Here is a 15,131-nt window from a genome sequence, read left to right as displayed (position 1 = left end):
TGACATACGATTCTTGTCATATATGGATATATCAATACCTCCATATCAGTATAATATTCATCAGAATACCTTGACATCATTATTTAGTCTGATCTCTGTGAACACACACCCCATTAAAAGTTCTATAACATAACACCTAATTGTAGATTAACTATAACCACATACCTACTGCACTTAGTATTTCTCTCTCAAGCACCCTCCAAGTAGCGATCTGTCTCTCTTCCTTTCCTATACTTGGGACTCTCCACTATCTTTCTCTTTTCACCCATTTAATATGCATTCCTCTTTATCCTCTATCCATCTATCTTAAAAGATAGATAATGGCTAAACAAATGTTACAAAAGGAAAACATGCATGCAAAAGAAACTTCCAATTGAGTGAGATTAATTGTCTCACATCCAGGCATGCATGCTGGTTGGCATGACCTGATGAGCACAGACAGATTTTGCCCTTCACTTGGATGAAGCCAAATCACTCGTACGCTGCACGACATTTCTCATTGTTTATTTGTAGGTAAGTTAAGCTTTGACAGAGTAATTAATATTTATATCAGAGACAGCAGTGCCAAACTGTATCCCATAGAAGAGCAAACACCACTTGACATTGTGACATTTGCCTGCTATTATCGTCTCGATAGCTAATTAATTTGACTTGTTTAATTTGTCCCACCACAATTAATCGATGTCGAAGATATCATTTTGGTCACCAATTTGTCTCAGGAATAGATGCAAACTAATGACTATAGTTCAATAGGAAATATAAGATGATGAATTTGAATCGATATAGTTAATATATATAACCATTGTTATTTTAATTTATCAATTTTTTTATCTCATATAAGTAAATATTTTCAACTCGTTCTGATATTTATATGTGCGATTATTTTTTTACTACATGACTCATCATCGTTCAATCAAATTATAGTTTGTCTATGGTTATTGTGACTCAAACTTTTTCGTCTTTCTTTTTTTTTTTTTTTTTTAGCTTCACCATGGTTATTATGTCCATCTCATCTCAATCTTTATAAATTTTAAATATGGACTCGTTTTGATCAAATTATTTACATATGATTCATATCAGTAATTTATAATGATGAGTTTAAATTGATCAAAATTAATATTATATACCAATTTAATCCAAATATTTAAGTTTTTAATTCATAGGTCATACCAGTATATACAAATAACCTAACTCTTTCGATCATTAGCACTATATAATTATTCTCTTATTTTTTCTCATACATATCAATATTTTTAATAAATATTAAAATTTTTAACCCCTCATCGTCGTCAAATGTGAAAAGCACGTAAGGGAAAAACCCTCACGTTGGATGCAGTATATATTATTGAATTGCATCGTAAAAGATTATGATTACAGTCACTGTGGTATTGTATATTTATACAGCAATTGATTCCCCTGCATGAATCAAGGTGATTCAAATCATGAATTAATGTGAGATCATAATATAATTCTTTATCAATCATTTGTATCATTATTTACTTCTATTAATGATCTTTTTTTTTTTTTTCTATCAGTGATTCTAATCTTTGACCAATGTAACTAGAACACTTTTCGAGTAAATGGTTTTGTGATGGAGTCTACTAGTTGATCAAAAATATATATAACATTTTAATCTATGTTAAAGTGAAAATTGATAGTAATATGTGTCAAAAAGTTAAATACTGAATTGGAGTATATAGGTTGCACCAATATTATCATAATAAATTATTAGAGTGGATTGAGAGTTGATGTCAAATTAATGAAGTAAATTGATGATCAAATTGAGTTCTACCGTAGTGATGGTAATGACATGAAACTCAACTTTTATGGTAGATCTTACAATAATGTTCTTATTTTTTTAGAGTTCCCATTGATAGGATTTGATTTAAGAAAGATAATATAGTTGATGTGAAATTACTTATTAGTAGGTGGAAGAGGTATGATGCTGATGTTAAACAAAAGTAATAAGAGAATAGAAATATATAGAATGATTACTTGTTGATATGGGAAACATAGAAATAATCTTATGGGAGTTTGGTGTGTACTCACATAAACCTAATGAAGGATGGACAGCTGGCTCTCCTCATCCAAAGTAAAAGGTTTTGGAAGGAAAAGTTAGGTTTAACAAATATAACATGTTATGATATAAAAGTATTATCCGTTTGATGATCAAAAGATATTATGTTTAAGAGAATATCTAATAAAGATACATAATTTGGATGTTGGTGTCAACTTATACGGATAATGCCGAGAATTACATAAACAATCAAATACCTATAGTTTATGTTTAAGAATTTTTTAAAAATTATTTGAATAGTGATTGATGTACAGGGTTAAGTTGAGCATCTAGTTAATTAGGTAAATAACTATTTAAAAACTACTCGACTAAAAAGAGAGTGGCATGGAGGGTCATAGGAGGATGAGATTACCAGGTGATAATGTTTTCATTTGGTAGTACCAATCAGTTGAGGTGTGTATAGTGATGATTTAAGATAATCTATACTATAGGTTGAGAGATAAATTATTATGACTTGGTATTCACTATCTCTAGAATATATTATTTTAATGATGGACTAGAAAATTTTTTAATTATTTTTATAAATGATCAAAGATTGAGGTATCTCCATATTTTTATTTGAGAGGATAAATATAGGCATATTTAGTGAAATAATATAAAAAATAATATAAAACCTAAAATTATCAAAGAAAATAATCGGGGTAGGACCCTAGACTAAATGATTTCAAGTGATTTGGAACAAGAAATTGATGATATTCTAAAAGATAATTAGTGACTTTTATTACTAAAATAAAAGTCATAACGAGTAACAACTTTTATTAACTTAGAAATTAGAAGCGAATAAGCAAGAGATTAACTATTGTTGAATAGAGAACGATGGATGATGAAAGTGATGATGTCATCGATTATAGTAGCTATAAAGATAAGGGCGACTGGTAGGATGAGTTGTGAATTTACTAGCTACGGTCACTAGTAGTTATTATCTTTATTTTGATCTTGGACCAATGTTTCCTCTAAGAAAAGTATCAAGAAAGAACATAATAGAATTATTATTTTATTTATAAAATTAAAAAATATAAATGAGATTCTTTTTTATGTGAGGTGCATACAAAATATGATCGAATTTAAAATTGATTGTTTATGAATTAAGTATCATAGAATCGATAGGGATTTCATTATCATCCATGATGCTGATATATTCATTGCTACTATAATTAAAGTTATAGAAAGATTTTATTAGTCAAAGATAACGTGACGTAAAGCACCTGAATTAACAATCCAATTACGTAGATGAGTAGTTGGACTAGTTATGATCGGGTGTTATACTAAGCTCAACTAATATCGATAAACTTTTGTCATATGTCTAACTTTATCATAAAGTTGGTAAATGAATTTTTGCTGATTATTATTATAATGTCACAAATCATGATAATGATTATTAGGGTTGAAGTTATTTCATGAGTAATTCGGGTTAGAGTTACCATCATACTTAAAGAGTTGAATTGAGTTGTAATTACTGGTGTTGTCTTTTTAATTACCAATGTTGTCTTTCTTTCTTTACGCTTTAGATATGTTTCATGCTGAAGCAATTTATTGTATAGTTTTTAAAATGACATTAATGAGTCACCAAGATAATTAAGAGTGTGAACGATGATTTCTTCCTCGCTCAAAGATAACATATCAAGGTTAAATCATTTATAATAATTTTTAAAATTTGAATATTATCAGTAAGAATACTTTTCTCTTAGATTATCAGAGTGATTAACAAAAATGATCTCTAATTTGGACCATACTTATGTTATAATGCTTCATGTATTATGCTACATGAAGAGATTAGTGATGATATAAAACTAATAATTAAAGCTTGAATAGCTTGTTAAATAAGATGATTTTAATGTAATCATAGTTTATTATTATGACTTATATTGAGATTGGTTATCATAATATTTGAATTAGTTACGATGAATAACAGAAAGAGTCATCAATATAACTCTATAGATCATATCCAAAGAGATAGAGGTTAGTAAATTATACTCATTAAGATATATAATTATCATATTTTGTGTGCTTAAAGAGTATTAATTAATGATATTAATGGATATAAATTATCTAAGTTGAGACGAAAAGTTATTTTTGGATGAAACAATAACCGAATCTTCGGAGTTGGAGGAGGACATGATGTATATTTGAATTGAGAGATATGATGTGTTGAAGGGTAGATCAGTCATTTCAGGAGTTCGAGGAGGGACTTGATCCAGCTAGATCGGTGGGTTTGAGCTCTAGGCTTCGAATGTTGGCCTTTCAGTTCAGGTCTTTGAAGAATGAGAGCAGTGGGATGATTGGGCAGCGCAAGAGATTTGGTGGGATCGTCGGCAGATTGGCAGCAGCGACCGTGGGGCCACGGCGCTCGTACGGTGGGTCACAGAAGGTGATGATGCCACAGAAGAAGCCGGCGAGGAAACACCTTCCCTTCTCCTGGAGGAGAGGCCGCATGCGGTGGGAGGAGGAGTGGCCGACAGAAGGCAGTCGGAAGGCCGCCTACGGTGGGAAAAGGAAGGCAGTCGGGAGGCTCCCTGCGGTGGGAGGATGTGACTGCCTGCTCTCTTGGTCTGCGGTGGTGAGAGATGGCCGCTCGGGAGGGGGGGTTGAACGGTGAAGAAAGACGCCGACGAGAGGACGCTGTTGTTGCTGCAGCGACGGGGCAGCAAGGGGATTAAGAGGAATCAGGGAGATCGATCGACCAGAGTCGCCGGCGACTGCGCTGAGCGGCGGTGAGGCGGAGAAGGTTCGTCGATTGCTGTCGCGTGTAGAGGCTGTCAACAGAGCCAGTAGACGAGATCCTGATCACTAGATCTACAGCGGAGAAGAACAGAGGATGATCGTGAGGGAAGATGACAGGAGACCTATACTTAGCAGTGCTCTTTGAATTGTATTTAAATTATATTATAATAAACTATGTTTACATTCACTGTAGTGCTATATATTCGGATTGATTCCCGTAAACAAAGTAAACGAATCAAGATAGATAGATAGATAGATAGATAGATAGATCCTTATTTCCTTCTTCTGTCAGCTATTTTCAATCATACATAACATATGCAGAAACATACTCCATGTCTACGTTCCTTGAATACGAAAAGGACTCGATTGCAGTGAAACTGACGATTGATACCTCAATCAACGTGCCAACTTGGAGGTTTCCTCGAAGACCTTTGGTCTCATGCACACATTCTATGGAACTAAATCGCGTTCTACAGAAGCAAGGTATCGTTGACTCTTCCTTGGAGCTGCGTAGAGGAAACCTAAGCTCTCGTTTGCAAGTAGAGGCCATCGGTGGCATTCTCATGACATCTAATGTGCTATCACTTTCCTAAGTTGTGACACCTCAATAATGCACCCTTTTTTTATTACTTTTCAAGAAAAAAATCATCTACTCTCGAAAATTATATTTGAAAGATGGATATGTCCATCAATGGCCACATAATAAACAGATTTCCTTCTCCATTCAATTATTTTTATTTTTAGAAAGGAATTACAAATAGCATCAATTTACAATGTCCACTTGCGCTAATGATTGCACGCTCTGTCTCCGGTAAGCTCCCAGCTAAGGCCTTCCATGAAACGTGAATGACTCCAACCCTCTCATCACAGCCTTCTCTCTTTAGCTCACGTGGCCTGCCTCACCTCCGCCGAACTCGACGTGGAGTTGAGAGATTCCATGACGTAACCTGTCTCCGGCGCGTGGAACGCGGTGTACACCTGCCGGACCGGCGAGCCCAACGCGTCGTCCACCGTCGACTCCGACCACCGCTCTCTCATTCCTCGGTTCAGCCTCGCGATGAACCCGTTCCGCCGGACCTCGCAGTACTGTAGGAATTCGGCAGACCAGTATGAAGAAACGTTGCACGTCTTGTTAGAGCTCGGAGGGAAGCCCGCCGCCACGGCGAGGTAGTCAGCTTCGGCTTCCAGTAGCTGCGACGGGGCCGCCTGCTGCGCGTCCCACAGCATGAGCCGGGCCACCGCCCGGTGCACCTCCGAGGCCAAGGCGCCGTCCCCGTCGGCTTCTGACATGAGGCTCGGGCTCAGATGGATGGTGTAGTCGCCGGACCCGGCGCCCGGGTTGACCGACGTGACCGAGTCAAGATCGTTGCTGGCGAGGTGCAGGGTTATGTGGCTGATCGGCTTTCGAGGATAGGCTTCCTCAGGGTAAAGAGCTTGCTCGACGAATCGACTCGCGTGGTGAACGATCCGATTGGCTCTGCCGTTGGACACGAAGTTGAGGTCGAAGCGGCGGCCTGCGCGAGATCCAACCGCAGAATTGACGATGGATATGTCGATGTTCATGGAGGCTTCATGGTTTGCCCAAAGAGAGATGGCCACAAGCGTGAGGAGTACAGTCATACGGGTGAGGATGGTCAAAGTAGAAGCGGCGGTGTTGATGCCGGTTTCTTCAGCCAAGGAGGAGTTGGAGTTGGAGGTGGAGGTGGAGGTGGCGGCGGGAGAGGAGAGGTGTGGCTCCTCTATGTCCATCGACACGTTTAGGAAAGCTCAGGACTCAATTTGGACACCAAACTAATTAATAGGAAAGCTCGAGATTCAATTTGGACACCAAACTAATTAATACTCACCCATGTTATATATATATATATATATATATATGCTAAGAAAAATACATTATAAATATTGGTCAAAGATTAATTAAATATAAATTTTACAAATAATATAAAATAAAAATATTTTAAATTGATTAAACTAATAATTAGAGGGTACCGAGCCGACTATTATTTAAGCTGAACCAATATGAAATCACCAAATTCAATTTAAATTAAACTGAAATTGTTCAAATCTGGCTTGAATTGGAGTGAAATTATTTAAATTCGACTCGAACCAAACTAAAATGAATAGGATCAGACTTGAATTAATATCAATTTATCTTGAACCGATTAGAAATAGGATTATCAAAATTTAGAACAATATCAATACTAATCTAAATACAAGGCATGAAATTCAATAAATTGGGCTTAAAATTCTATTCAAACAGTCAAATGAACATTAATAAACAATCAAAATTGATAACTAAAAGCATGAATATTATATACGAAACTCTAAATATAGTTTATTAAAGGTTAAAATAATTAACTGAATCTGAGCATGCATCATGCATTCATACGACCAAAAATTCATGAAGCATTAAGCGATAATACCAGTTAAAATATTTTGAAAATTAAATTAAAGAAAAAGTAGGATCACCCACCTATAGCTGAAGATTTCAAAAAATGATTAAAATAAATATCTTATTTGGGATATTAAGATAGGAAATGATTAAAATTTCTAAAAAAAATACATGGTTTATGAAGATAGATATTTTAATCCAGAATAAGAAATATTAAATAATTGGGGAGATCGGAGACTGTGAGATTCAAGGATGACGCATGTAATATTACAATACCCAAACTGTCCTCCCATTACATGCAAATAAATATAAAATATCCATTTTGTCTCGATGGCTTTGACGTAATTTGGGATCGGGTCTTGCGTGGAGTCGAGTGGGCTGCGTGTTTAATGTGACCTGGCAATTGGTAGGATAAAGCTGGCAACTGGTCGGGTGTGTAACCTGTGGGAGCTTCGCAATAATAGAGTTATTTATGATCCACCGTCGATATATTTACATACGAAAATATCCACGTGGTTCCGTGAGACATACGTTGTGTAAGGTTGAGTCGTGCATTGCATGAAGTAAATAATAGTTGTCACCGTCACCCGTTGTGCTTATTTTTTTGATGTCTTGATCTAATAGAGTATTCCTTTTTCCTATTTCGTCATTTCCGACTCATCTCACCGACAGAGCGAGCGTCCGCACAAGGACCGAGTGAGTAGTGATCCATTTCATGAGCCACCGAACAGTAAGACGGTCTAACCAGACTCGCTGCTTTCTTCATTTTAAGATGGTTGGAGATTGGACATTCTTCTTTAAGGAGCCATCAACTCGTTAAAGCGTTTCTCAGTTGTGTACAGACATCATCAGGAACCTGTTAAATCGACCAGTGTCTCGTCTTCATGCTTCGGATTTCAAGAAGACGAAAGACATCTGCGTTTCCTGTGCTTTGGGTTTAAGCATTTGCCGAGAAATGACAGGAAGTAGTCCGAATCTCACAATCCCTGAGATCGAAACCACTTAATCTGACATGCAACATCCACGAGCACCTGCCATGGAGGACGGAGACCGGGTGAAGCAGGCCGGAAGCACGAAGCTACCGCGAAAAGGAGCGTAGCAGCAGCAATAAAAGCTCTCGCCGACAACACCAGACACCAAGAAACCACGGCCAGTCGCTTGGCCTCCTGCCCACATGCACAGTGTGCATTATAGAATGGAATCCGCCGCCGCCATGCATGTTCTCTCGCCCGCGGGCGCGCGGCTCAAACCCCCCTCTTCTTCCTTCTCCTCCTCGTCGGCTCAGGGAGCACCGCCGGTGCCTGCATCACCCGGCAGCACATGGGCGGTAGGTTCATGGCATCATGTGATGGCATGTGCCTGCCATGTCTCTAATACGGGCTGCAGGTCTCGAACCGCTTCCTTTGGCTTTGTTAGAGGTCTGCCTCCACCGCTGGGATTCAGACGAGCGGCTGTCGTGGCCTCAGCGACGCATGTGGAGGCCGGAAATGGTATTGGGTTGGTGTTGAGGGTGACACTCAACTGTGAATTGTGCGGCCATCATGTGGGAGATGTCATAGCAGTCACATGGACGGACGGGAGTGAAGTCCGGAAAGCCAGAGGGAGCACTTACACAGGGTTTGAGATTGGTCCACGCAAACAAGCGATCACATCCATCGAGCGAGCTCCGAAGGCTTAGTACGTAAACAATGACGCACTTCTCTCTCTCTCTCTCTTTCCCCTTTATGATGCAGTTGAGCACTTCCAGATGCCAAACACAGTTGGCAAACACCAACTGAGCCCAGCCATTAGCCCCAGCAAAAGCCCCGACAAAACACATTCTGCTGCACAGTGTCTCCAGCCAGAATCTAAGCGAGCCAATGCCAGCAAGTGACATTTATTTTGAGCATAAATCCCAATCCAGCAACGTTATCTTCCATCCCTCTCTACTCTCCGATTCCTTAGTTTATATATATGCCTCCAACCTCTGTGTGTGTGTCTCTCTCTCTCTCTTTGCCTGCTGCACAACAAGATAACTTGCATTCCATGGACAACCACAGCACCCATGGTGTCTTCTCTTCTAAGCATGTCAATGCCAGCCTCGCCGAGAGAAGTCATCGGATAAAGATGGCGGCAGAGATGGGGCTCGTTCGGTCCTCCCGCGGCCGTCACTGGAGCCGCGCCCTCGGCCGGCGCCTCCTACAGAGGGAAGGGATAACTGGCTGCGGGTGCAAGAACGCAGCACTGTCGACCTCGTCAAATGTGTTCGAGGATTTGGGCGTCAGGGAGATCGAGGACGACGCGGCGGAGATCGAGACGCGGGTAAGAGCACTGCAGAGGTTGGTCCCTGGAGGAGAGGAGCTAGGCTTGGAGCGGCTGTTCGAGGAGACGGCCGACTACATCGAGGCGCTTCAGGGGCAGGTGAGCGCGATGAGGGCCATGTCATGCTTGCTTGATGGGTTGGAGAGGGAGAAGAGGATGATGGGCAAATGAGAGTTGTTCTTGATATGTTTCCTCTCTCTCACTCACTCATATAGGAGACATCCATCCCTCTCTACCCACAAGTCACCAGGAGTAATACGTTCAACCTGTGAAATGGCTTCGTGTATCATGTAACATCACAATGCTATAAGAAATAAATGAACGAAATGAGATGTTGATGACGATGATGAATGGAATAATTCATACAAAATGGTGGCGAATTGATTCCATACAGAATTTGGAGCTGCTCCCAACTTTTTATTTCCTTCCTTCTAAGAACCATAAAAATGAGAGATTTGGCAATAAATAGTTATTTTTATTTTTTTTAGTGTTTGTTAAGTATTTGGATAAATTATATCAAGAAGTTATATTATAACAATAATCATCAAAATTTTGATGCAAATTTCTGTTGCGTTTTTGTAAACATTTTCATTAATTGATGACTCCTTAAACTTTAGCTACAGTTTCGACGTCCTTTCGTTGTTAATTTCCATCTATAATTTTAAGAAAAAAAATTCAATATTCTGTATTTTTTGTCAACTGACACCTAAATTTGTTCTTCGAAGTGATGCCAATTAATAGTTTAGTTTTCTTATTAGGTCGGGTGATGCCGATTAATATCAGATCCGAACCTGAGGAGAAGATTAGATAGGGTTCTAAACCGAGATATCCCATTCAATTAACAAGTAGGTAAAAGACAGGCTTCCCTTAACCTATAGAACAAGCATCGAGAGGACCACTGCCGAAGCTCACAAGAGCCAATACCATGGCTTCTTTCACTGTCTGCATCCGGCAACTGAGTCATGTCCTTCGAAGTGGACCTCACTGAACATACAAGGCAAGAAGGTGAGGGAAGCAGGAAAAGCTGTGCATGAAAAGGTCGGAAAGATTCATAGGTCTCACAATCTCATTACGTTCAAGCCTGAGTAGGACCGCAGCTTTCTCTCGTCTTGATCTTTTCCGCCGTCGTAAGGCATCTCACCGAAGAGGGTCTCACTCCCTCCCTCTCCGCTCCAGGCCAAGCCACAAGGTGTTCCCCTCGATGGGCGCATCATTCTTTTGCCTCGGCCCGCCATGTAAGTGTTCCCTGGGATCCCTTACGCTCGTACAGATTTCTCCAAGACAGGATGATGACACACTACATCATGTTTTGTTACTGTTTTATGATTACCAGATCGGACAATTAATGTGGATTTTACTTATGTTTAAATGGATAGCCTTGTGATAAATTGTTGCCCAGTTTCCAGTAATCTAAATACATGAAGTGATCATAGTCTTTGTTGGCGTTCCTACAGGTTCTTTGATATGGTAACATTCCCTTCTTCATGGCCTTGACAACTGTTCATTTGTATTTTGCCTAAACAAAGAAAAATATCTTATGCTGCTTGCATTTTTGCCAAATGCAAAACCCATCTGCAAGACAACCGAATTTGTATAGGTGATTTGTATGAAATTTCTTATTATACCTTCAATTAATGAAGAAATAGCTTTCAAATGGTAACAAGAATCTTACTATTTCAACCACAAGACCTGGAACAATTCCAAATTTAAAAGCAGTGAAGCATCAAGAAAGCTTTTCCATATACAAGGGCATGGGAGTATATCCCACTGATATCTCTCTCTGTTAGACAGATCCAACAAGCCTTGAACAGAATGACTCACCTTTGAAGCTGCTGGGATTGACCAATTCATTCCTCTCTACAATATTAGCACAACTTTTTGATACTGATGAGTCAAAATAGAATGTCTCATACTTAGCATTATAACTGATCTTTAGCATTTATTTATGTACATGACTTTTACATGATCACCATATATTACACAAGAAGATTGTTCTATAGTCAATTTCATATGCAACGATCATTTCAACCAAGTCCTTGACCAACAGAATGATCAATGTATAAAGATGATTAAAAGTTTGTGCAGCCTCAATCGAGCACCGTGTTGAGGTTGAAGAGTTACAAACGTGCGCGGAGCATGAGTATATGCCGGTGAGAGCTCAAACGAAAACTGCTGAAGAATCATACACAAAGCCGTTTTTGCTTCAAGCAACGCAAAATTCTGACCAATGCAAACCCGAGGGCCCCCGCTAAACGGAAAGAATGCAACTTGGTCTTTAGATGCCTTTGCGATCCCTTGAGCAAATCTTTCTGGTTTGAACTCACTTGCGTCTTTGCCCCAGAGATCCGGGTCATGGTGAATGAAAACTATGGGCACCATGAGCAATACTCCTGGTGGGTAAACTATGTTTCCAAGTTTCACTGTCTTGTATGCTATCCTCTGTATCAGAATTGCTGGTGGATATAGTCTCAGAACCTCATATAGTATCATTGTCACCTGCCAAATAAAGTTTGGACTTAGATGATACTTTCATTCTCATTCTCAATTGTTTGGATGCTAGATTAACATGATATGTTCTGATGAAAGGGACAGAAACAAGAAAAATCTGCAATACTATAGTTGCAAATGATTTCAAGTACATCTTACTCGAAACATGCAAATGCTATAAAGAACAGGCTGAGAATTGATACAACAATTTGTTTTCTGTAATGCAGCACTATAATGTCATTTTGAGATGGACATTGCCTAATGCTTGGATTTTATAGAAAGCAGGATGCTAATAAGTAACATAATTAGTTCAGACCACACAATCAAATCTCAGAGACAAACATTTGGAAGTGTACTCCTCAAATTTGATGCAGGAACAATACTTACAATCTTTAAGTGGCTCAAGCCATCAAAGTCTGGTTTGTTTTTTCCAAAGGCCTGTAGAACCTCTTCTCTAGCCCTTACTTGCCACTCAGGATGCATGCTCAGCACCACCATTGTCCATGTTAGCAAAGTAAAATAGCTTACATTCTTCAACCACTTCATCAGAAGTCATCCCGGCATTCTTGTTCCCATGTTCCTGGAAGTGTTGTAAATTGGACTCCATCAACAAGCCCAAGAGGTCATTGTTGGTTGCTTCGCCAGTTCTCATAGCTTCCTGTCTCTCCTTTATTATACCTCGTAGAAGTGATCGAACCTCTCTATTAATCGCTTTTATTCTGTTATTCTGTGGGGTAGGCAGAAATCTGCACTGCAGGCAACAATCAGCAACAAAACAGATCTCGCAATGGTGGCAAATGCAAAAATTCGAATGTCTGCAAGCGAATAGTCTTTGTTCTTCAACTGAAACTTGGGAGAGAAGGAAATCACCTGTAACCAGGGATATACGCCCTCTGGATGGCATGAAAGACGAGTTGAGTTAGCTCAACTTGAAGTTGGAAGATTCGTCTACCTTTTTCATAGCTGCTACCGAAAGCTGCGCGTGAAATGACGTCTCCAGTGAAGCTTTGGAGATCAGGCCAAACATCTAATTCACAGGATCCCTCCTGGCCGACCAAATTCTCCCATCTGCCGACGAGATCACCACAAGAAGCAGAGAACGCCGGCAACATTCGCTGCGAATTACAACAAAGTAAGAGGCATTTGAATTATCTAAAATCGTATGACCCGCAAGCTAGAATTGAGATGTGTCCTAAGTGGAGAACCATGGATCATGGATTACCTTTAACTTCTCGACATGGAAAGCAGGGTTCAGAATCCTCCGGTGTTTGGCCCACTTTCCCCCATGATAGCTTATAAGCCCAGAAGCTACAGCTCGTCCGAGGGGGCTTAGACTTGCTCGTTCAAAATGACCAAACTTGTTCGATAGGATTTCCCTCACCAATTCCGGGTCCATGATCATCACCCGCGGCACAGGCCCGAACCAGGTAAAGAATGTTTTGCCTGAGTTTGAGACGCCGAATTGAACATAACACAGCGAAAGGTTTAGAAATCTATCGATCGGTCACCGATAGAATCGAACAACTTGCTGAAACACTGGGAGTTGGCAAAGCAAAAGAGGGAGAAGGGGGAGTGAGACAGCGGCGGCCGAGAGCACTTGCCGAATTCGTTCATAGCGACGCGGAGGAAAGGCGCGACGCGAGGGATGATGTGGTGGGACAGGGGGATGGGCTTGGAGAGCGCCTCCGCCAGGAGGCGCCGGTCCTCCTTGATGTCGCCACGGATGAAGCGGTAAGGGGTGCCTCGGAGTCCCTGCGCCCGGAGCAAGCGCTCATGTCGCCTGGGCCTCCACCATGCCCAGTTCAGCGTCCACACCGCGCAGGCCAAGAGCAGCACCCATCCCAAGCTCCACAGCCCCTCCACCGACACAGAAAGCCCCATGGGATACTGCGGCAGGGAGGAAGACGCGAGAAGGCTGCAGCGTCCCGGTGGTGGATTTAGTTCCTGTAGCGCGAGCTAATCTCATGGTGAACCAGTTGATCTCGAGGTAGCGTGACTCCAGTCGTCGCGACCGTCGCCATCGGCGCTGGTTTTCCAGGCCGTGTGCGATGGAAGGGATAAACAGCCGGACCACCACACTTTGTTTCTTGTGGTCTCTATCTTAACAATGCCGGTTCAAACTGAAACTTGTACATGATGAGGGGTTCTAATGGTGTGACCATTGGTCTATCCAGTTATCTGTTTAGCTGAGCAATCATTCCGAGCTTTCTCTTCTCTTCAAGGTGAGACTCATCCACTCTATCTTTAATTCTAGCGTCCAGAAATGCTATAAAAATTCTGTATCAATAATTTAGTTGTTATTAGGAAAAAATATCGATTCAGAGGTAGTGTGCATAAGAAATCTAATATGATCGACGAAAGATTTCAACACTCACTTGAAAATTCAGGTTGACTCGAATATACGCTATGCAATCGATCTTCATGATGAGCGCTCATGATCGAATAAGGATATAGTAATATTGATAAATAATAATTAATCTCGATTTGATTTTTTATAAAAAAATTTATTGAAAAAATATTTTTAGACATAAGCAAAATATTCTTTTAGCATTTGTCTTTCATCGTCGTGCTCGTACAAGTTAGGTTATCATGTGTAAAACACTTACCATTAAATTTTGGTAAAAATTAATTAGGTTAAATCCTATGTTCCTCAATTTATTTTTATACCATGAGCTTTATAAAAAGAAAGGTAAAAAAAATTACCTGAGAATTATATTACACCTTTGTCGTACTCCCAAAACAATTTTTAAGAAGTATGAATCTATCTTAAATCAAACAATTTTTATCGACTGTTCACAAGCCAAATCCACTATCCAAGATAAAATTTGAAGACACAAAAAAATTAAATTTTTATACACATATATGTATAGTTTATAATCATTCAACACATCACTTGATAATTCTATAAAACCTAAAAGCAACTCAAAAATCATTAACAATCACCTATAAACCCATAGGAGCAAGATTTACTATAATTATAAAATCAATTATTTACCATAAGTTCATATCCATACAAAACTTCAAACTTAACATTGTAAACTTGTAAATATGAGAGATCTTATAATCTTTATAATATCAATTCATATTTGTTTGAATAATATTATAAGCAAAGTATATTTTTATAACAATATCATATCAAATCACCAAAGACAC

General features: G+C 39.6%; 2 protein-coding genes and 1 pseudogene across 2 annotated transcripts; 1 reads left to right on the top strand and 2 right to left on the bottom strand.

Moving 5' to 3' along the window:
• Positions 1 to 5,498: 5,498 nt before the first annotated feature.
• LOC135608895 (uncharacterized) lies at positions 5,499 to 6,616 on the bottom strand. Its single transcript, XM_065101950.1, has one exon. It carries the CDS (start codon positions 6,545 to 6,547, stop codon positions 5,684 to 5,686), a length of 864 nt encoding a protein of 287 aa, XP_064958022.1. The 5' UTR covers positions 6,548 to 6,616; the 3' UTR covers positions 5,499 to 5,683.
• A 2,680-nt stretch (positions 6,617 to 9,296) lies between these two features.
• LOC135609308 (transcription factor PAR2-like) lies at positions 9,297 to 9,662 on the top strand. Its single transcript, XM_065102416.1, has one exon. The coding sequence runs from the start codon at positions 9,297 to 9,299 to the stop codon at positions 9,660 to 9,662; it is 366 nt and encodes a 121-aa protein (XP_064958488.1).
• A 1,721-nt stretch (positions 9,663 to 11,383) lies between these two features.
• Positions 11,384 to 14,107, bottom strand: LOC135609455 (cytochrome P450 CYP72A616-like; annotated as a pseudogene).
• Positions 14,108 to 15,131: the final 1,024 nt, after the last annotated feature.

The sequence above is a fragment of the Musa acuminata genome, chromosome BXJ2-4 (genome assembly GCF_036884655.1).
Source record: "Musa acuminata AAA Group cultivar baxijiao chromosome BXJ2-4, Cavendish_Baxijiao_AAA, whole genome shotgun sequence".
NCBI lineage: Eukaryota > Viridiplantae > Streptophyta > Magnoliopsida > Zingiberales > Musaceae > Musa > Musa acuminata.
The sequence above is the reverse complement of the archived record's forward strand: the minus strand, read 5'-3'. Positions and strand labels throughout refer to the sequence as shown.

Excerpts from the sequence above, each read along its gene's own strand:
- LOC135609308 (XM_065102416.1), top strand. The coding sequence starts at position 9,297 with ATGGCGGCAGAGATGGGGCTCGTTCGGTCCTCCCGCGGCCGTCACTGG.
- LOC135608895 (XM_065101950.1), bottom strand. The coding sequence starts at position 6,547 with ATGGACATAGAGGAGCCACACCTCTCCTCTCCCGCCGCCACCTCCACC.